This window comes from Bombina bombina, chromosome 12 (assembly GCF_027579735.1).
Source record: "Bombina bombina isolate aBomBom1 chromosome 12, aBomBom1.pri, whole genome shotgun sequence".
In the NCBI taxonomy this organism is placed as follows: Eukaryota; Metazoa; Chordata; class Amphibia; order Anura; family Bombinatoridae; genus Bombina; species Bombina bombina.
Window position 1 is genome coordinate 103,827,245 of NC_069510.1, and position 24,455 is coordinate 103,851,699.

The 24,455-nt window shown below is 38.6% G+C and overlaps 1 protein-coding gene across 1 annotated transcript in view; it reads right to left on the reverse strand.

Annotated features, from left to right (window-relative positions):
* The window catches only part of SYP (synaptophysin), an 86,157-nt gene that overhangs the window by 21,503 nt on the left and 40,199 nt on the right, over positions 1-24,455 (reverse strand). Inside the window, exons 3-5 of the mRNA XM_053695987.1 lie at positions 11,456-11,583; positions 10,952-11,150; positions 6,804-7,001 (exon numbers count right to left, since the gene is read on the reverse strand). Of these exons, the coding sequence (XP_053551962.1) occupies positions 6,804-7,001; positions 10,952-11,150; positions 11,456-11,583 (525 nt within the window). The remainder of the gene's footprint in view (positions 1-6,803; positions 7,002-10,951; positions 11,151-11,455; positions 11,584-24,455) is intronic.

The following is a 24,455-nucleotide window of genomic DNA, read 5'->3' on the forward strand; positions in this document are numbered from 1 at the left end:
AAATGGGTAGAGTGCATCAGTGCACCTAACAATAATGCTGAAACATGTGCAGCATTGCTCATCAACCACGTATTTTCCAGATTTGGTTTGCCCCATAGAATTGAATCCGATCGAGGAACCCACTTCACTAGCGAAGTGATGACCAAAATGTGGAAAATACTAGGGGTTAAAAGAAAGCTCCATATTGCATATAGAGCTGCCTCAAGTGGTGGTGTAGCACGTTACAACCAATCCATTGTAAAAATCCTCAAAAAGTTTGACTGAAACGGGTAAAGACTGGGATGTAAAACTACCTCTAGTCCTAATGGCATTAAGAGCAACTCCAAGCAGTGCTACTAAGATGTCAACTTTTGAGTTGATGACTGGTAGAAGAATGGTTCTACCTCAGCATCTTCTGTACCATACATCAGACCAGAACTTGATAAACGCTGCCAATACGCATCAATATGTGGAGAACCTAAGAAAGCACCTGCAATATGCCTTTGCATTTGCTCAAAGGATCTTGGAAAAGGCCGCAACTGCCATTAAAACCTATTATGATCTCAAAACGTCAAAAAAGAAATATGAAATAAATGATAAAGTTTATCTTTATAACTTTGGAAGAGATCAGGTTAAGGAGAAGAAATTTCTTCCATCATGGAAGGGTCCTTTTATAGTTACTGACAAAATATCTCCAGTCGCCTATAAAATTAGGATCCCTAAAAACGATACTATTATGGATAAATGGGTCCATATTAATCAGTTGCGAGCATGCCATCCTAGATCCCAACTACAAGTCATAGAGGGAGAATGAAATACCATATCCCAAATGCACTAAAGAAATGCTGTAGTTTAAAAGAGGCCTACCTAATAAGAAAAGGGGTTCAAAAATCATGAACTCTCTTCATAGAAGACTGTCTATGATGCGTACGGTCAATACACTCACCAAGTACCGCTAACTTTAAGCCAATTCAAATACATGTGTCCTACATCTATTTAAATTGGAAGGGGGAATTATGTCAGGGCATCTGTAAATGTCAGTGGAAAATACATATATATATATACATATGTATATATATAATATAAGATGAAATAAGTATGAAATCTCTCAAATAGTAAGTTTGAGCATGCTCATTCATCGTATTTTGATAATATATTGAGGAGGTCCAAACCCTCATGTGACATTCAGGAGGGTAATTGAACATTAGGCATTTGATTGATACACTATACCTGGGTATCTTTCTTTTAAGAATATACAATGTATAAAAACTCCATACAATATAATACCTGTATTCCATGAATGATATGTTATATTCATAATTTATGTATGCCTTATTAATCCTCAAATAAAAATCTATAAAAAACAAAACAAAAACAGCACATCAAACAGAAAGAAAAAAAAATGGAAAGTCTGCCCCCCACCTGATCCGATCCTGGACCGGGGGCAGATCCTTCATGCTGACTTAGTCTCAGTTGAGTTTTGTTTTTTGATTGCTTCCCCTTGTTCCAAGACTGAAGGGTCTCCAAGAAGACTTGGGCTGCTCCTGCTTAGAGGAGAGAGAGGAAGGCTTTAGACCTTTGAAGTTATGAAAGGAACGAAAATTACTTTGACGTACTTTAGGTCTATTCTTGTCTTGTGGTAGAAAGGACCCCTTTCCACCCGTAATTTCAAAAATGATTTCTGCCAGACCAGGACCAAACAAGGTTTTACCTTTATAAGGTAGTGACAGAAGCTTTAACTTGGAGGTAACATCAGCTGACCAAGATTTTAGCCACAGAGCCCTACGGGCTAGAACAGTGAAGCCAGACATCTTGGCTCCCAGTCTAATAACTTGCATGTTAGCATCAGAGATAAAGGAGTTGGCTAGTTTGAGAGCCTTAATCCTATCTTGTATCTCTCTTTTCTAAAATCAATTCAGACAAAGCATCGCACCAATAAGATGCTGCACTTGCTACTGGGGCAATACAAACTGCAGGTTGCCATTGAAGACCTTGATGAACATACATCTTCTTCAAATAAGCCTCCAGCTTTTTGTCCATGGGATCCTTAAAGGAACAGCTATCCTCAATAGGGATCATAGTTCTATTAGCCAGGGTAGAAATAGCTTCTTCTACCTTAGGCATCGTGCCCCATGAATCTCTAATGGAGTCAGCAACAGGAAACATCTTTTTAAAGACGGTAGACAGGAAGAAAGGTATCCCTGGCTTCTCCCATTCCTGTGTAATAATCTCCATCACACGGTCTGGAACAGGAAACACTTCTACAGAAGAAGGAACATCATAGTATTTGTTATGCTTACTAGATTTCTTAGGGTTGTCAGCAACAGGAGAGTCGGAGTCATCCAAAGTAGCCAGTACCTCCTTTAATAGTAAATGGTGTTCAAGCTTAAATCTGAAGTCTACTTCTTCAGCATCAGACAAAGGAATTATACTGTCCGAATCTTCAGATTTCACCCTCAGAGGCTACTGAGGTATCCTCCTCACCAGACTTATGAGAGAGGGCAACCTGCGTAGTAGCAGGCGGGACAGACACCTTACACTCTGATTTTTTTTTAGATTTCCTCTTGAGCTTCCCCGTTATGGGAAAAGCAGATAAAGCCACTGACACCGCAGACGATATCTGTGCAGCAAAATCAGATGGCAAATAAACTCCTCCAGGAGGCTGAGAGGAACTGCAGGGCACTGTATGTGAAGCCGTGGAGGCTTGGGACGTTAGAGGAGAAAGCTGTGACATTGCCTGAACACCATCATCCTGAGAGACATAGGTTTAGAAACAAAAAGTTTATCTTTATATTTCAAAGTCTTTTCTAAACATAAAGAACAAAATTGTATAGGTAACACAATTTGGGCCTCAAAACACAATAAACATTTATCCATAGGAGCAGACTCCTGTGCCATGTCCATAGGTAAAAGAATTCCCAATAATTAAAGGAATGACTGATATATGAACATGACACTGTCACTTTAAGAGAAAAAAAACCTTTTAATCTCCTCAGAGCAATAAAAAGGCACCTCTACACCTCAGGCAGACTGAGGAGCCCTACCTTAACCTTACCAAATTGTTAGGCAAGCACCTGTACATCGATCGAAAAAACTATCCAACGCCAAGAAGCTGTCCAAAATGACGCCGCTCCGCTAAGGAACTCAGTCGGGTGAGGGAGGGGTCACATAACCAGCAGAAAAAGAAACTGTGCAGCAATAACTAAAAGCACACATTTCTAGCAGCAACTGCCTAGTAAAACCTTGATACAACAAAGTAGAGCCCAACAATCACATTTCCTATTAAATAAAAGTCCCAATAAACTGAAACTTATTTATAGAAAGCCTCAGAGAAAACATCCCATAACTGCATGGAAAGTTAACCCCTTAGTCTCCACACATACATAAAGTGCCTGCATCCTGCCCAAATAAATCATTCCTAAAGGATTAATTATGTCCCAATAATTACTGCAGGAAAATCTTCTCAAGTGCAAGTCTCCAATACCTAGAAGACAAAAGCACTTACCTGCAAATACAGCTGTCCGGCAGGAAGACAGCTCATAAGGTGTGACAGGACACATACTCCTATCAGAGACCTGCAGAAAAAGAAAGAACAGAGTAACCAACTCTGGCTTTCTATACCAAGGGCAGCAGACATGTTAGAAAACCAAGCAAGGACTACCTCACAACTTTCTAACTGCTTAAAAGCCACCACTACTCTTACTCAAGAGATTGACGTGGACACAGCTGAACCCAAATCCTTGCTTGCAAGGAAAAGTACCCGAAAAAGGAATCCATTCTTCAGACACCGAACTTCCCCTCCTCCATTGACAGAGGCAAAGAGAATGACTGGGGGTTATGGGTAAGGGAAGTGACACTTAACAATTTGCTGTGGTGCTCTTTGCCTCCTCCTGCTGGCCAGGAGTGAATATCCCACTAGTAATTGGAATGACGTTGTGGAATCTCCATGTCTTAGGGGGAAAAAAATAATATATATATATATATATATATATATATATATATATATATATATATATATATATATATATATATATAAAACAAGTGGTTATTTGATTTACTGTTGCCTTTCTATCATATCAAACGAGTCTGCCCATTCTCCTTTGACCTCTGACATCAACAAGGCATTTTCGTCCACACAACTGCCGCTCACTAGATATTTTCTCTTTTTCAGATCAGTCTCTGTAAACCCTAGATATGGTTGTGCGTGAAAATCCCAGCAGATCAGCAGTTTTTGAAATACTCAAACCAGCCCGTCTGGCACCAACAACCATACCACGTTCAAATTCACTTAAATCCCCTTTCTTCGGCATTCTGATGCTCAGTTTGAACTTCAGCAAGTTATCTTCACCACGTCTAGATGCCTAAATGCATTGAGTTGCTGCCATGTGATTGGCTGATTAGCAATTTGTGTTACCAAGCAATTGAACAGGTGTACCTAATAAAGTGTCCGGTGAGTGTTTTGATAGGTAAATAAAAAAACAAGGCTCTATTACTGCTTAAATTTTGTACAAAAGAGCCTTAAAAAATTTGGACAAACTGGCCTTTAGCCTTAGCTAAAAACAATTCCAATACACATTGAAAATAAGCAACGCCATATTGGATGAAATAATAGCCTGGATTCATTAAGCCTTTCATCATCTCTCTTTTATAGTCCATCACTAGAGGACATTCCAGAAACTTACATATATCTATATATTTAATAGCTATATACGTGATATTTTGCTCAGCAAGCCCAATGTGTTGGATACTCAAGAAAAGAAAAATCTTAACTGCAACATCTAAAAAACTGTTCGGCAATTAAGTTTTTAAAACATTTGATTTACGTTAGTACTCAAATTTTTGTAATATTAAAAGGGATATGAAACCCAAAACATGTATTTTGTGATTCAGACAGAGCATACAATTTTAAAAAAGGTTTCCAAATTACTTCTATTCTCAAATTTGCTTAGTTTCCGTGATATTCTGCGTTAAAGAGATACCTAGGTAGCCATCTGGCACAAAACATGGCAGGAAACAGTGCTGCCATCTAATGCTCGTGCACATGGATAATATTCTTACAGAAATGCTGCCTATAGTGCTCGAAGAATGGGCCGTCTCCTAAGCACACGTTCCTGCTTTTCAACAAAAGATACCAAGAGAACATAGAAAAAAATTATAATAGAAGTATATAGTCAGTTGTTTAAAAATCGTATGCTCATGAAAGAAAAATGTTGGGTTTCATATCCCTTTAAGTTACAGTACTTTTGTTTTTGAGAACGGGATTTGTACTGGCAATTTTGTCAATGTGAACAAGATATTTTTGTTTGGGGGGGGGGGGGGCTTTCCGTATAGTTTGTTGGAGTTTGAGATGTTTTGCACAGGTTTCTTAAAAACTAAAGTTCAAAATCGTGTTTTTAAAAAAACACTATTTTCCTTATAAAGTATCTTGTGCTGCAATCTGATTACAGTAAAAGAAATCTTACAGGGTTCTGAAATGTATGACATTCATTAAAAAAATATCCACGTTACAGTAGAGTGTTGAGTTATTTTTTATTTTTTTAAATTTCAATGTAATTTTTATGCAAATAAAAATCCCACTATACATCATGCTCTGAGCAAGATTTTAAAATAAATTTGTGTTTTCACGATTCACAGTGTATGAATTCTGAAAACTGTATAAACTGCGGCCAATCTCTTGTGCAAGATAGTAATTTTCCACACCTTTTTTCTAGTTTTTAGATCACTGCTAATGTAATATCTAGAGCTGCCAAAGGGCTACTGATTTTTTTATTTTTGTTTGAATGATAATGTTCGATCCCAATAAGAACTGAAACAAAAACACATTTTCATGAGGATTTCAGTAGAAAAACATGTTCCTAGCTGAGGCTTTTTATTAGCAGATGCAATTTGGAATTGTTGTGATCACACAAAACTTTCTGAAAATATAGGTCAAATGTGAAAATTGTGATAAAATTCCCAAGATAGGGTCTTATATAGGGACGGGCGAATGTTTCGTAACATTCGAAAAATGAAACAAATTTTAACACATTCGTTCGTTCAAATCGAATTTAGAATGTTTACATAACATTCGATTTTCTAATGTTCGGTTTTGAATTTTACGATTACATTCGAAAATATTTGTTTACAAAAATTCGAATTGATATATTTGTAATAGTATTTCTAATGCTTTCTTTAAATGTAATATTCGAATTATGCAATATTCGAATTTGAAACATTCAAATTGATATATTTGTATCTATTAAGTATGAATTTACTAGATTCCCTATCACACGAACTATTGAACTTCTAAATATTATTATTATAAGTATTTGTTAAATAGAATGTTAAATTCGAAATTTCGAATGTGGACATTCCATCTAATTATAAACATTCGAATTCGAAAGTGACATTCGAAAACTGTAAATAGCATTTGATTATAGAATTTTTAAGAACATTCGTTCGTATCAACATTCGGATTTGTAATTCGAATTCCGGTAATAACATTAGTTCTAACATTTGAATTCGGAAATTTACACATTCGCCCATCCCTAGTCTTATATCATCTACCAACCAAGGAAGATGCTTAAATCACACAGGAAATGAGAGCCAGTGCCAGAAGAACTTCACAAACCTGAACCTCATTATTAAACGACTGAGAAACAACAAGCCTCTCTGATCAGGAACATGCGGAGAAGGTATTAAACTGGTAAAATGAATTTTCTATATGGCATATGTCTGTTATACAAAGTGTCATTTTCACTGGCAGTACACAATATGCACACAAGATGGCACTATTGCTTTTTTGTAACATGATAATACTGCAATACCACAGCTACATTACTCACAACAGACGTATTAAGCCCAGACACCACAGGATCCCTCAGTTCCTTGCACTTCATGTACTCATCCTTTTCACATTGTGTGAGTTGATCCTTGATCACTAACTCTGGATCAGTGGCGAGTTTAATGTCAGACAGGCCTTTGGCCCATGCACTGGAACTGACCAACCACAGGAAGGCGAACACTGCGGTCACTATGCAGTCCTGAAATTAATAAAAAAAAGGAACATCAGGGACAAAAGGATTGAACAGTGGAGATGGAGAAAAAGGAGGCAAAGAGACAGAATAAGAAAGAGAAATAGAAATAGAGAAAAGCAGACATTAGCCTAGATCCACTGCCACTAGTTTAGTAGCCTTGTAAAATCGAGATAATTTATTACATTTATTGAGTTTCACTTAAAGTGAATGTAAATTTGAATGAATAAGTGCCCGTTTTTTAAAAATACTATTAAAAACATGGGCACTTTCATTCATTAATGACGAAACTGGCTTCCTCCAATCGTTGCGAACACCCTAAGGCGTCCAACTCGTGAGGCCACGCAAAGATTGGAGGAAGCTGGTTTCATCATCAACATGCTAAGTACAACATGAGACGCAGGATCGCCGGTCTGGTTTTCCTAGTATTTTTTTAAAAAAAACGCTTCAATGTAAATTTTAATAAATTAAAGTGCCCCTGTTTTTAATAGTATTTTTAAAAACTGGACACTTATTCATTAAACTTTACATTCACTTTCGCTAACCGCAAGCAACGTGCAAAAAACCCAATAATTACAACCACAAAACACGCTTGCAAAATGGTTTATTATAAATGTTTGTGATTGTAAAATATTTTGCATATTTGTTTTGTTATGGTAAAAGAGACTTGCTGGATAGATCAAAAAATGTGTCCAGGGATTGCCGTGGGCATTACGGGGTGCTCTAGAGAAATAATCAAGGTTTTTCACCCACACTGCAATAAAGCTTGTCTTGTGGTTCCGCCTCACTATATAAAAGCTGACAAAGTGTTCTTGTTTTTATTTCTTTCATACAGGTGGTCCACAATCCATAACTCCTGGGAATTACTCTTCATAACCACGAGGAGGCAAACATTCCCAAACCCCAAGAGCTCTATAAAACCCCTTCCACCTCACATGTACCTCAATCTTTACTTTGCCTCCGCTGAAGGTGGTTGAAGAATGAACATGTGCATTTGATTCTTCAGTGAGAAGGGTTCTCAGTCTGTTTTCCCAGTTTCCCCTCAGAGTAGAGAGCATGTCAGAGGGATGTATATGGGCTATAGTTTGCGGCTCCTTTTTCACCTCATGGGAAATCTGTCACAGGGACTTGTCTTTTGCCTCCTGTAACCGAGCTATGGTACTGAGTATCTCCCTTAACAAAGGCTTCCTTGGTTACTGCAAGCTCCCAAAAAGTGTTTAAAGCTTCCCAAAGTAATTAAAGCTTCCCCCAAGAGTCATTCAAGACTTGATGTCAGGTAAAAGAGGACTGCTTTATTGAGAACAAAGCACAGTATTTATACACACACACAGTGACCCTTCCCAGGTACCAGGAAGTCTGGCCCCAATAGCAATCTCCCGTCTTGGTTTTCCTGCCTCTAGTGTCCTTGAGTCCCAATGTCCCCATACAAACAAATGTTCCCCTTCCTCCCCTCCGGATAGGGACCCCCAAACCCATGGTATGCCCAGGTGTCTCACCAAATTGCCGACAACATTAAAAGAGCGACTTGATCCCTAAACCCTGTTCGATCTGCACCACGTCATAGAAGGGCCTTTTTACAAGCAGGGTATTTGCTTAGGCCAGCAATTTTCATTGCTGATGTGGCTGCTGCTTCATCTTACTGGTGCTCTGATGACTCTGCTTCTGAGAATCTTTTGGGTTTACTCAAATGCCAATTCCTTTATTTGTGATGGTGTGTTTGATATTATGAAGATCAATATCAAAAATATGTCTTTTGCTAGGAGAGCCTTGTGGCTTAAATCCTGGTATTCTGACATGGTGTCAAAATCCAGACTATTGTCCCATTCTTTTCAGGTAAAGAAACTGTTTGGTTCTGATTTAGAATCTATAATATCTACTGTTGCTTGAGGTAAAGGGGCTTTTCTTCCTCAAGACAAGAAGTCTTCCAATAGTTTTTGTTCCTTTCATCAGAATAAAGAACAAATGGTTGTCTCCTCTGCTCAGAAGCAAGGCACCTATGGCCCAGTCTGGAGGCCTAGTGCTAACTTGAACAAGTCAAAGCAGGCTAAGATATCTATCCCTACTGCAAAATCTGCATGAAGGTGTGGCCCCCGATCCAGAGGTTCTGGTAGTGGGCAGGTTTAGATCTGGAAACTATGGAAGTGATTGTACCAGTTCCTTTGAAGGGACAGGGGATGGGTTTTTATTCAAAACTCTTTATTGTACCAAAAAGGAAAGGTACTTTCAGACAAGTCAAGGTCAGTTTATGTCTACATGTTCCAATACACAGGGAACATTGTCAGTTTCTGAGGTTTCTAGACAACCATTCTCAGTTTGTTGCTCTACCATTTGGTCCAGCTGCAGGTCCAAGAATATTCACAAAGGTTCTGAGTGCCCTTTTGTCTGTGGTATTGCATTGTTTCCCTACCTGAATAATATCTTGGTTCAATCTCCATTTTTTCCTTTAGCAGAATCTCACACCAACAGACTCTTGTTGTTTCTTCAACAACATGGTTGGAGGATCAATTTTCCAAAGAGTTCTATGGTTCCTCAAACAAAGGTGACTTTTGGGGGATTTCAAATAGATTCAGTATCTATGAGTCTTTCTCTAACAGAGCAGAGAAGATTAAAATTGGTGTCAGCTTATCTGAAACTTATCTCTCTCTTTTTCCTAATTTGCTTTGTATGGAAGCTCTGGGTCTCATGAATGCAGCTTCAGATGCAATCCCATTTGTTCATTTCCACATGAGACCTCTTTAGATTTGTATGCTTCATCAGTGTTACAGAGATCATACTTCGCTATCTCAAAAGATTTTTCTGGATCCCAGTTCAAGTAAGTCCCTGAATTGGTGGCTGGATCAGTTCATTATTAAGGGGGCTTCTTTTGCTCATCAAACCTGGACTGTGATCACTACAGCTATCTCAAATGCAAGATGCAAGTCTTTCAGGTTGGGGAGCTGTTTGGGGGTCTTTGAGCACATAGGTTGTTTGGGATCCTCGGGAGGTAAGGTTGCCAAATTATTTTCTAAAATTCAGTGATATTTTCAGGGATAAACAATAAGCATCGCTCCAGATCTGAGCCCAAACCTCTAACTTTTTAGCAGACTCAGGGTGAGTACTAGAAAGAGGCAGCTATGGATAGCTAAACAAGTCAAAATGCAGGCCAAATAGCTGAGCAAGCCATGAACACAGAAAAAAGAAAAACGTCTGCACTCCGGTGACTTAAAAATATATATATAAAAACAGCTTTTATCGGTAAATGTTAAAAAAAAAAGTATAAATGGCAAGAGGAAAGGAGACACACTCCTTACGCATTTTGTGCCCTGCAGCATTTAATCATAGGATCCTATGATTAAGTGCCGCAGGGCACAAAACGCGTACGGAGTGTGTCTCCTTTCCTCTTGCCGTTTATACTTATTAAAATATTTACCAGTAAAAGCTGTTTTTATATTTTTCTGAAGTGAGGTAGGAGGGGTTTTATAGAGCTCTTGGGGTCTAGGAATCTTTGCCTCCTTCTAGTGGCAAGGAAGAATAATTCCTAGAGTAATGGATGGTGGACTCTTACCACCATGAAAGAAATTAATTTATCAGGAAAGCATAAAATATGTTTTTTATTTCTCTTTATTGGTTTTCAAGTTTTCTTTTTTTTGCATTTGTTAGACCGTTTTATACAGGGAGTTTTTTCCCGTTTGATTTGTTCTGTAAAGTTTTGATGGTGTTTGCATGCTGCCGGTATCCTTCTAAATTGAACTATTCTACGTTCTATGAAACGAGAAGTGAACTGTTACAGCACAGATGTGGTTCTATAGGTTATATAAGGGGCTGGCACAATTCTCTTTGAATTGCTGCAAGTTTTGAGTTTCAATGTTGCGGCATATTTTTTTCCACAAGTTGTTTTACAAATTGGTCTTTACTGAATCTAGGCCAGGGAGAGAGAAGAAGAGAAAAACAGAGAAGTAAAGTATTATCAGGCAACTTACAATCATGGGGCCTTTGTTGTTCTCACGGTATTTGTTCTGCATGAAAATGTACACGATGAGAGCGCCTAGCGAGTACAGAAAGGCAAAAACAGCCACCGTGACAAAGAACTCTGCAGAGGAGGAATAATCCCCTACCAAGAAAACCTTGTTTGGGGAGCCACCTTTGCATGTTGGGGCATCAAAATACGCCTGGTGCAGCCTGTGGGACACAGAACACAAATCAATGGGCAAGGTTTTTATAGAAAGGTCACACAGAATGCAGTGAAGGACACATAGAATGCAGTGAAGGACACATAGAATGCTAGGGTTTAAAAGATGTTTGATGGAGTGGTGTTGATGAATGATAAAATATAAAAATGGGTTATAATGGGACAGACAATGAGGTGAACAAAATAAAGCTGTGGTGAAACGCGTTGGAGAGGGCAGTTTATAGCGTGCAATATGAGATAAGAGGTCACAGGAAGTGGGAGAAGCTAAATGGGCAAATCTCTGAATCACACTTACTTAAAAGGGTATTCAAACTTGACTTCTATATTCGGCTTGCTTTCACTTTTGTTGGCGATACATTCAATGCTCAGCGTGAACTGCCCAGTGTAACTTCCACATGTTGCAAAGGCAAAGATAGAGAAGAGCTGCAAAAGAGAGAAAGAGGAAGGTGGAGAAAAAGATAGGGTGATATAGGAACAGTCATAAATAGTCCAGCAGAGATGTGCCGAGTGGCCATAAATAGACACAAAAGGATAAGAAACACGCATGGCAATCTGAAATAGGCATGAAATTATAAGAAATAAAACACCCTGTGATTTAGAGTAGCCACAAAATGATAAATACACAGAGTAATCCAGAATAAGCATGAAATTCATGAAATGACAAATACATAGGATGATCTGGTAAAGACATGAAATGATAAAAATAGACACAAGGGTGATCTCGTATAGGCACAAAAATGATTAAAAAAATAAATTCAAAAAAAAAATTTTTTTATTTAATTTCCGATTTTTTTATTTTACATCAGATTTTTTGTATTAAAATAGGATTTTCTTTAAATATATATTTAAAATACATAATATAGATTAGTTTTTAATTATATAGCAAAAACAGAATTTATGTTTACCTGATAAATTACTTTCTCCAACGGTGTGTCCGGTCCACGGCGTCATCCTTACTTGTGGGATATTCTCTTCCCCAACAGGAAATGGCAAAGAGCCCAGCAAAGCTGGTCACATGATCCCTCCTAGGCTCCGCCTTCCCCAGTCATTCGACCGACGTAAAGGAGGAATATTTGCATAGGAGAAATCATATGATACCGTGGTGACTGTAGTTAAAGAAAATAAATCATCAGACCTGATTAAAAAACCAGGGCGGGCCGTGGACCGGACACACCGTTGGAGAAAGTAATTTATCAGGTAAACATAAATTCTGTTTTCTCCAACATAGGTGTGTCCGGTCCACGGCGTCATCCTTACTTGTGGGAACCAATACCAAAGCTTTAGGACACGGATGATGGGAGGGAGCAAATCAGGTCACCTAGATGGAAGGCACCACGGTTTGCAAAACCTTTCTCCCAAAAATAGCCTCAGAAGAAGCAAAAGTATCAAATTTGTAAAATTTGGTAAAAGTGTGCAGTGAAGACCAAGTCGCTGCCTTACATATCTGATCAACAGAAGCCTCGTTCTTAAAGGCCCATGTGGAAGCCACGGCCCTAGTGGAATGAGCTGTGATTCTTTCAGGAGGCTGCCGTCCGGCAGTCTCATAAGCCAATCTGATGATGCTTTTAAGCCAAAAAGATAGAGAGGTAGAAGTTGCTTTTTGACCTCTCCTTTTACCAGAATAAACAACAAACAAGGAAGATGTTTGTCTGAAATCCTTTGTAGCATCTAAATAGAATTTTAGAGCACGCACTACATCCAAATTGTGCAACAAACGTTCCTTCTTTGAAACTGGATTCGGACACAAAGAAGGCACAACTATCTCCTGGTTAATGTTTTTGTTAGAAACAACTTTCGGAAGAAAACCAGGTTTAGTACGCAAAACCACCTTATCTGCATGGAACACCAGATAAGGAGGAGAACACTGCAGAGCAGATAACTCTGAAACTCTTCTAGCAGAAGAAATTGCAACCAAAAACAAAACTTTCCAAGATAATAACTTGATATCAACGGAATGTAGGGGCTCAAACGGAACCCCCTGAAGAACTGAAAGAACTAAATTGAGACTCCAAGGAGGAGTCAAAGGTTTGTAAACAGGCTTGATTCTAACCAGAGCCTGAACAAAAGCCTGAACATCTGGCACAGCCGCCAGCTTTTTGTGAAGTAAAACAGATAAAGCAGAAATCTGTCCCTTCAAAGAACTTGCAGATGATCCTTTCTCCAAACCTTCTTGAAGAAAGGATAGAATCTTAGGAATTTTTATCTTGTTCCATGGTAATCCTTTAGATTCACACCAACAGATATATTTTTTCCATATCTTATGGTAGATTTTTCTAGTTACAGGCTTTCTGGCCTGAACAAGAGTATCAATGACAGAATCTGAGAACCCTCGCTTTGATAAAGTCAAGCGTTCAATCTCCAAGCAGTCAGTTGGAGTGAAACCAGATTCGGATGTTCGAACGGACCTTGAACAAGAAGGTCCTGTCTCAAAGGTAGCTTCCATGGTGGAGCCGATGACATATTCACCAGGTCTGCATACCAAGTCCTGCGTGGCCACGCAGGAGCTATCAAGATCACCGATGCCCTCTCCTGATTGATCCTGGCTACCAGCCTGGGGATGAGAGGAAACGGTGGGAATACATAAGCTAGGTTGAAGGTCCAAGGTGCTACTAGTGCATCTACTAGAGTCGCCTTGGGATCCCTGGATCTGGACCCGTAGCGAGGAACCTTGAAGTTCTGACGAGAGGCCATCAGATCCATGTCTGGAATGCCCCACAATTGAGTTATTTGGGCAAAGATTTCCGGATGGAGTTCCCACTCCCCCGGATGAAATGTCTGACGACTCAGAAAATCCGCTTCCCAATTTTCCACGCCTGGGATGTGGATTGCAGACAAGTGGCAGGAGTGAGTCTCCGCCCATTGAATGATTTTGGTCACTTCTTCCATCGCCAGGGAACTCCTTGTTCCCCCCTGATGGTTGATATACGCAACAGTCGTCATGTTGTCTGATTAAAACCGTACGAATTTGGCCTTTGCTAGCTGAGGCCAAGCCTTGAGAGCATTGAATATCGCTCTCAGTTCCAGAATGTTTATCGGGAGAAGAGATTCTTCCCGAGACCAAAGACCCTGAGCTTTCAGGGGTTCCCAGACCGCGCCCCAGCCTACCAGACTGGCGTCGGTCGTGACAATGACCCACTCTGGTCTGCGGAAGCTCATCCCCTGTGACAGGTTGTCCAGGGTTAGCCACCAACGGAGTGAATCTCTGGTCCTCTGATCTACTTGTATCGTCGGAGACAAGTCTGTATAATCCCCATTCCACTGACTGAGCATGCACAGTTGTAATGGTCTCAGATGAATTCGCGCAAAAGGAACTATGTCCATTGCCGCGACCATCAAACCTATTACTTCCATGCACTGTGCTATGGAAGGAAGAAGAACAGAATGAAGTACTTGACAAGAGCTTAGAAGTTTTGATTTTCTGGCCTCTGTCAGAAAAATCCTCATTTCTAAGGAGTCTATTATTGTTCCCAAGAAGGGAACTCTTGTTGACGGAGATAGAGAACTTTTTTCTACGTTCACTTTCCACCCGTGAGATCTGAGAAAGGCCAGGACAATGTCCGTATGAGCCTTTGCTTGTGGTAGGGACGACGCTTGAATCAGTATGTCGTCCAAGTAAGGTACTACTGCAATGCCCCTTGGTCGTAGCACCGCTAGAAGAGACCCTAGTACCTTTGTGAAAATCCTTGGAGCAGTGGCTAATCCGAATGGAAGTGCCACAAACTGGTAATGCTTGTCCAGAAAGGCGAACCTTAGGAACCGATGATGTTCCTTGTGGATAGGAATATGTAGATACGCATCCTTTAAATCCACCGTGGTCATGAATTGACCTTCCTGGATGGAAGGAAGAATTGTCCGAATGGTTTCCATTTTGAACGATGGAACCTTGAGAAACTTGTTTAGGATCTTGAGATCTAAGATTGGTCTGAATGTTCCCTCTTTTTTGGGAACTATGAACAGATTGGAGTAGAATCCCATCCCTTGTTCTCCTAATGGAACAGGATGAATCACTCCCATTTTTAACAGGTCTTCTACACAATGTAAGAATGCCTGTCTTTTTATGTGGTCTGAAGACAATTGAGACCTGTGGAACCTCCCCCTTGGGGGAAGCTCCTTGAATTCCAGAAGATAACCTTGGGAGACTATTTCTAGCACCCAAGGATCCAGAACATCTCTTGCCCAAGCCTGAGCGAAGAGAGAAAGTCTGCCCCCCACCAGATCCGGTCCAGGATCGGGGGCCAACATCTCATGCTGTCTTGGTAGCAGTGGCAGGTTTCTTGGCCTGCTTACCTTTGTTCCAGCCTTGCATTGGCCTCCAGGCTGGCTTGGTTTGAGAAGTATTACCCTCTTGCTTAGAGGATGTAGCACTTGGGGCTGGTCCGTTTCTGCGAAAGGGTCGAAAATTTGGTTTATTTTTAGCCTTGAAAGACCTATCCTGAGGAAGGGCGTGGCCCTTACCCCCAGTGATATCAGAAATAATCTCTTTCAAGTCAGGGCCAAACAGCGTTTTCCCCTTGAAAGGTATGTTAAGCAATTTGTTCTTGGAAGACGCATCCGCTAACCAAGATTTTAGCCAAAGCGCTCTGCGCGCCACAATAGCAAACCCTGAATTTTTCGCCGCTAATCTAGCCAATTGCAAAGTGGCGTCTAGAGTAAAAGAGTTAGCCAATTTGAGAGCATGAATTCTGTCCATAATCTCCTCATAAGAAGAATCTTTATTGAGCGACTTTTCTAGTTCATCGAACCAGAAACACGCTGCTGTAGTGACAGGAACAATGCATGAAATTGGTTGTAGAAGGTAACCTTGCTGAACAAACATCTTTTTAAGCAAACCCTCTAATTTTTTATCCATAGGATCTTTGAAAGCACAACTATCTTCTATAGGGATAGTAGTGCGTTTGTTTAGAGTAGAAACCGCCCCCTCGACCTTGGGGACTGTCTGCCATAAGTCCTTTCTGGGGTCGACCATAGGAAACAATTTCTTAAATATAGGGGGAGGGACAAAAGGTATGCCGGGCCTTTCCCATTCTTTGTTTACAATGTCCGCCACCCGCTTGGGTATAGGAAAAGCTTCGGGGGGCCCCGGGACCTCTAGGAACTTGTCCATCTTACATAATTTCTCTGGAATGACCAAATTCTCACAATCATCCAGAGTAGATAACACCTCCTTAAGCAGAGCGCGGAGATGTTCCAATTTAAATTTGAATGTAATCACATCAGGTTCAGCTTGTTGAGAAATTTTCCCTGAATCTGAAATTTCTCCCTCAGACAAAACCTCCCTGGCCCCCTCAGACTGGTGTAGGGGCATTTCAGAACCATTATCATCAGCGTCCTCATGCTCTTCAGTATTTTCTAAAACAGAGCAGTCGCGCTTTCGCTGATAAGTGGGCATTTTGGCTAAAATGTTTTTGATAGAATTATCCATTACAGCCGTTAATTGTTGCATAGTAAGGAGTATTGGCGCACTAGATGTACTAGGGGCCTCCTGTGTGGGCAAGACTGGCGTAGACGAAGGAGGGGATGATGCAGTACCATGCTTACTCCCCTCACTTGAGGAATCATCTTGGGCATCATTTTCTCTAAATTTTGTGTCACATAAATCACATCTATTTAAATGAGAAGGAACCTTGGCTTCCTCACATACAGAACATAGTCTATCTGATAGTTCAGACATGTTAAACAGGCATAAACTTGATAACAAAGTACAAAAAACGTTTTAAAATAAAACCGTTACTGTCACTTTAAATTTTAAACTGAACACACTTTATTACTGAAAATGTGAAAAAGTATGAAGGAATTGTTCAAAATTCACCAAAATTTCACCACAGTGTCTTAAAGCCTTAAAAGTATTGCACACCAAATTTGAAAGCTTTAACTCTTAAAATAACGGAACCGGAGCCGTTTTTATATTTAACCCCTATACAGTCCCTGGTATCTGCTTTGCTGAGACCCAACCAAGCCCAAAGGGGAATACGATACCAAATGACGCCTTCAGTAAGCTTTTTCTATGTATCTGAGCTCCTCACACATGCATCAGCATGGCTTGCTTCCCAAAAACAACTGCGCAATAGAGGCGCGAAAATGAGGCTCTGCCTATGATTAGAGAAGGCCCCCAGAGAAAAAGGTGTCCAATACAGTGCCTGCCGGTTATTTTACATAATTCCCAAGAATAAAATAACTCCTCAAAGCTATGAAGTATTAAAAATGCTTATAAATCAATCGTTTTAGCCCAGAAAAAAGTCTACCAGTCTTTAAAGCCCTTGTGAAGCCCTTTATTCTCATTTAATAAAAATGGCTTACCGGATCCCATAGGGAAAATGACAGCTTCCAGCATTACCACGTCTTGTTAGAAATGTGTCATACCTCAAGCAGCAAAAGTCTGCTCACTGTTTCCCCCAACTGAAGTTAATTCCTCTCAACAGTCCTGTGTGGAAACAGCCATCGATTTTAGTAACGGTTGCTAAAATCATTTTCCTCTTACAAACAGAAATCTTCATCTCTTTTCTGTTTCAGAGTAAATAGTACATACCAGCACTATTTTAAAATAACAAACTCTTGATTGAAGAATAAAAACTACATTTAAACACCAAAAAACTCTAAGCCATCTCCGTGGAGATGTTGCCTGTACAACGGCAAAAAGAATGACTGGGGAAGGCGGAGCCTAGGAGGGATCATGTGACCAGCTTTGCTGGGCTCTTTGCCATTTCCTGTTGGGGAAGAGAATATCCCACAAGTAAGGATGACGCCGTGGACCGGACACACCTATGTTGGAGAAATGCTGTATATTCATGGCTGCAAAGTTTAATTTTTGTTGGTAAATTAATTCCACTAATCCAGTCACAATGTCACGCTCTCCCAGAGGTTTCTGTCAGATTAATTTGGGAAATTTTTCTATCTTGAAGATATTATCACATATTATTGGTTTTGTAGTTCTCAAAACTGTGAATTTGCATCTGCAGAAATAACTTGCCCCTTCTTCACAGCCAAATATTACAAAATTAACATACAAAGTTGAGAAATAGACCTTAAAGGGATAATATAATGAAAGAAAACTTTTGGGTTTCAGATACAGCATACAATTTTCAGATATCAAATTTACTTTTATTATCAATTTTGCTTTATTCTCTTGGTATCCTTTGTTAAAAGAGAGCAATGTTCTACTGGGGCCTAGCTGAACAGATGTGGTGAGACAGTGACAAACAGCTAGCTCGCAGTAGTGCATTGCTTCTGAGCCTACCTATGCTGGCTTTTCAACAATGGCTACCTTGGGGTCAATTTATCAAAGTGTCAATCTCAGTGCATTTGCTGGCGTCAATACGCTCGCCAGACATCGCTGCCGTGGATCTGAATATGATACCCTTATTTATAAAAAAAAACATAAAAAAACACTTGCGTCAAGTACGGTGCGAAGAGCATCGGTCTGTTGTTAACTAACAGTCATCGATGACGCGGTTATTCCCAACTTTATTTATACCATTTCATTACCGTCCATGAACAAGCACATTTCTCTAAAGATAATCTTTTATTTTTAAACTGTTAATGTCCAAGAAATAGCTACATTTATACCTCAACAAACAATATCTCATAGAAAGTTATCTTTATATTTATTTGTTATACAAAAAAAAAATCTGTTATATGATACTTTCACATAAATTAATGTGTATTTGTATTTCTAGAAGTCATGATATGCTTTTATCTCATATTTTTTTTTTATAAATGATTATTAATGCTAGCATTTGTGCATATATCTTTTCACATACTTGTATATGTATATATATATATATATATATATATATATATGTGTGTGTGTGTATGTGTGTGTTATGTCAGAAATCTTTTGCAAACATATTTACATGTCCCTAATTTCCCTTTCTTGTTCTAAACAATGTTGTCTTTCATATCTCTGTGTTTATTTATACCACTATATGTATATATTGTAAATGTATTATTATTTTGAGCAGGAATAATTGCGAATATAACATGTAATCAGGGTATCGTATTTATTTGCAATCAATGGATATTTTAAGAGCTGGGCCAGTTTTCTCTCTGTACCTGTGTAACCCCTCCTGATTGCAATCTAGTTTTAAAAACCACCCCTTCACAGGTGTTATAAAATGGGCTGGCATATAAAATGACATTTCTTACTGAAAAAGAAAGTCAAGAGAAGGAAGAAATACACTGAAAATAGTATGACAGTAAAGGGGTGATTTTAATTTCTGCTGTATCTGAATCATGACAGTTTAATGTTAGGTGAGCTATCCCTTTGAGCTATCATCTTAAGATTATATTGAATCAAACATCAATTCAAATTTTAAAATCCTTGTCTAAAATATTACACTGTGTCCTAATGTCAGCATCAATGTTTATCTTTAAAGGGATAGGAAAGTCAAAATTAAACTTGCATGATTCAGATAGAGCAGGTCATTTTAAGACCCTTTTAAATTCACTTCTATTTTCAAATGTGCTTTGTTCTCTTGATAACTCTTGTTGAAAAAGAATGCACACATATTATACACTAGTGGGAGCTGCTGCTAATTGGTGCCTGCACACATTTGTCTCTTGTGATTGGCTAAGTAGATATTTTCAGCTTCCTGTCAGTAGTGCAATGTTGTCCCTTCAGCAATGGATAACAAGAGAATGAAGAAAATTTGATAAAAGAATTAAATTGGAAAGTTGTTTAAAACTGTATGTTCTATCTGAATCATAAAAGAAAATGTTGGGGTTTACTATCCCTTTAATTCTAAATTCACATATGCATACTTTCAAAGTATAATACACAATGTAACAAATGGCACTTACAAGTTCTGATGAGTGATCAATGACACAAGTATCAAGCATTTTGATTAGTTAGTGATAGTTTAAAATGTATATTTGAATCCGATTGGCTGATGTCATAAATAATGTGATTATGCATATTCCAATCAAAAGTGGTTGAAAAAAAATCACTAGTGTGTGGGTTGTTTAGGAGTTTGCGTCATAATTGGTGCAAAAAGTGTTGAGTCAAAATTGGTGTGAAGTGAAGAGTGTGACTTGTATTACATGGCTTAAACATGGTGCACATAGATTTTTCACAAAAAAATAAAAAGGAAGTTAGCTATATTATGTTGTGTATTTATTTCATTTTTATCTCTATATCTAATAGTGCGACAAGTTTGGGGCAAAACTTTTCAACAAATTTGTAGAAATAATATTGTCCCCTTGCTTTGTAATGAGAGACAAATTTGTAGCATAATCCATAAGTAATAATGTATTTTTCATTTTTATCCCTATATCTACTAGTGCATCAAATGTGTAGCAATAATATTCTTTGATTTAGAAAGCGTATACAATTTTAATAGAGTTTCTAATTTACTTTTATTATGTAATATACTTCATTCTCGTGCAGCATCGAACATAAGCTTTCTCTGTTTTCAGACTCCCATTGAGTTCTATGGCATCTGCGACCTCAAGGGTGGCGGATTAAAAACTAGGTACGCTGCGTCGGAATAGACACGAGCGTACCTGTTAAATGTTTGATACATTTGGAAAAGGCTCAAATAGAGTAGACTCTGAATTCAAAACATCTGTAATGACGCAAGCATTGATCTGAGTCGGATTGAGATCACAGGATCGTATATTACGTCACAAATTTCAACATTTGCCAATCTTGACACTTTAATAACTATGGCGGATCAATTTCGCGACAAATATGACGTGGAATTCAAGCGTATTTTCAGTTGAAACTTTGATAAATATACCCCCAAGAGAACAAAGTAAATTAAATAAGAGAAGTCAATTGGAAAATTGTTTAAAAATTGCATGTTCTTTCATGAAAGTTTCATTTGGACTTTACTGTCCTTTTTAATGCCATTGCGCCCCTGCAAATCTATGTACAGGATCAACCCACATTAAGTTTCAAGAAGCTCACTGAATAAAGCTTTTTTGGACATGATAAATACACAGGGTGATTTGGTATAGGCATGACATGATAAATACACAGGATGATTTGGTATAGGCATGACATGATAAATACACAGGATGATTTGGTATAGGCATGACATGATAAATACACAGGGTGATTTGGTATGGGCATGACATGATAAATACACAGGATGATTTGGTATAGGCATGACATGATAAATACACAGGATGATTTGGTATGGGCATGACATGATAAATACACAGGGTGATTTGGTATAGGCATGACATGATAAATACACAGGGTGATTTGGTATAGGCATGACATGATAAATACACAGGATGATTTGGTATAGGCATGACATGATAAATACACAGGGTGATTTGGTATGGGCATGACATGATAAATACACAGGGTGATTTGGTATAGGCATGACATGATAAATACACAGGGTGATTTGGTATAGGCATGACATGATAAATACACAGGATGATTTGGTATAGGCATGACATGATAAATACACAGGGTGATTTGGTATAGGCATGACATGATAAATACACAGGGTGATTTGGTATGGGCATGACATGATAAATACACAGGATGATTTGGTATGGGCATGACATGATAAATACACAGGATGATTTGGTATGGGCATGACATGATAAATACACAGGATGATTTGGTATAGGCATGACATGATAAATACACAGGATGATTTGGTATGGGCATGACATGATAAATACACAGGATGATTTGGTATAGGCATGACATGATAAATACACAGGATGATTTGGTATAGGCATGACATGATAAATACACAGGATGATTTGGTATGGGCATAACATGATAAATACACAGGATGATTTGGTATATGCATGACATGATAAATACACAGGATGATTTGGTATGGGCATGACATGATAAATACACAGGATGATTTGGTATAGGCATGACATGATAAATACACAGGGTGATTTGGTATAGGCATGACATGATAAATACACAGGATGATTTGGTATGGGCATAACATGATAAATACACAGGATGATTTGGTATGGGCATGACATGATAAATACACAGGATGATTTGGTATGGGCATGACATGATAAATACACAGGATGATTTGGTATAGGCATGACATGATAAATACACAGGGTGATTTGGTATAGGCATGACATGATAAATACACAGGATGATTTGGTATAGGCATGACATGATAAATACACAGGATGATTTGGTATAGGCACAACATGATAAATACACAGGGTGATTTGGTATAGGCACGACATGATAAATACACAGGATGATTTGGTATAGGCATGACATGATAAATACACAGGGTGATTTGGTATAGGCATGACATGATAAATACACAGGATGATTTGGTATGGGCATGACATGATAAATACACAGGATGATTTGGTATAGGCATGACATGATAAATACACAGGATGATTTGGTATAGGCATGACATGATAAATACACAGGGTGATTTGGTATAGGCATGACATGATAAATACACAGGGTGATTTGGTATAGGCATGACATGATAAATACACAGGGTGATTTGGTATAGGCATGACATGATAAATACACAGGATGATTTGGTATAGGCATGACATGATAAATACACAGGGTGATTTGGTATAGGCATGACATGATAAATACACAGGATGATTTGGTATAGGCATGACATGATAAATACACAGGATGATTTGGTATAGGCATGACATGATAAATACACAGGATGATTTGGTATGGGCATGACATGATAAATACACAGGGTGATTTGGTATAGGCACGACATGATAAATACACAGGATGATTTGGTATAGGCACGACATGATAAATACACAGGATGATTTGGTATAGGCACGACATGATAAATACACAGGGTGATTTGGTATAGGCACGACATGATAAATACACAGGATGATTTGGTATAGGCATGACATGATAAATACACAGGATGATTTGGTATAGGCATGACATGATAAATACACAGGATGATTTGGTATAGGCATGACATGATAAATACACAGGATGATTTGGTATAGGCATGACATGATAAATACACAGGATGATTTGGTATAGGCATGACATGATAAATACACAGGATGATTTGGTATAGGCATGACATGATAAATACACAGGATGATTTGGTATAGGCATGACATGATAAATACACAGGATGATTTGGTATAGGCATGACATGATAAATACACAGGATGATTTGGTATAGGCATGACATGATAAATACACAGGGTGATTTGGTATAGGCATGACATGATAAATACACAGGATGATTTGGTATAGGCATGACATGATAAATACACAGGGTGATTTGGTATAGGCATGACATGATAAATACACAGGGTGATTTGGTATAGGCATGACATGATAAATACACAGGATGATTTGGTATAGGCATGACATGATAAATACACAGGGTGATTTGGTATAGGCATGACATGATAAATACACAGGGTGATTTGGTATAGGCATGACATGATAAATACACAGGGTGATTTGGTATAGGCATGACATGATAAATACACAGGGTGATTTGGTATAGGCATGACATGATAAATACACAGGATGATTTGGTATGGGCATGACATGATAAATACACAGGGTGATTTGGTATGGGCATGACATGATAAATACACAGGATGATTTGGTATGGGCATGACATGATAAATACACAGGATGATTTGGTATAGGCACGACATGATAAATACACAGGGTGATTTGGTATGGGCACGACATGATAAATACACAGGGTGATTTGGTATGGGCATGACATGATAAATACACAGGATGATTTGGTATGGGCATGACATGATAAATACACAGGATGATTTGGTATGGGCATGACATGATAAATACACAGGATGATTTGGTATAGGCATGACATGATAAATACACAGGATGATTTGGTATGGGCATGACATGATAAGTACACAGGATGATTTGGTATAGGCATGACATGATAAATACACAGGGTGAATTGGTATAGGCATGACATGATAAATACACAGGATTATTTGGTATAGGCATGACATGATAAATACACAGGATGATTTGGTATAGGCATGACATGATAAATACATAGGATGATTTGGTATAGGCATGACATGATAAATACACAGGATGATTTGGTATAGGCATGACATGATAAATACACAGGGTGATATGGTATAGGCATGACGATAAATACACAGGGTGATTTAGTATAGGCATGACATGATAAATACACAGGATGATTCGGTATGGGCATGACATGATAAATACACAGGATGATTTTGTATAGGCATGACATGATAAATACACAGGGTGATTTGGTATAGGCATGACATGATAAATACACAGGATGATTTGGTATGGGCATGACATGATA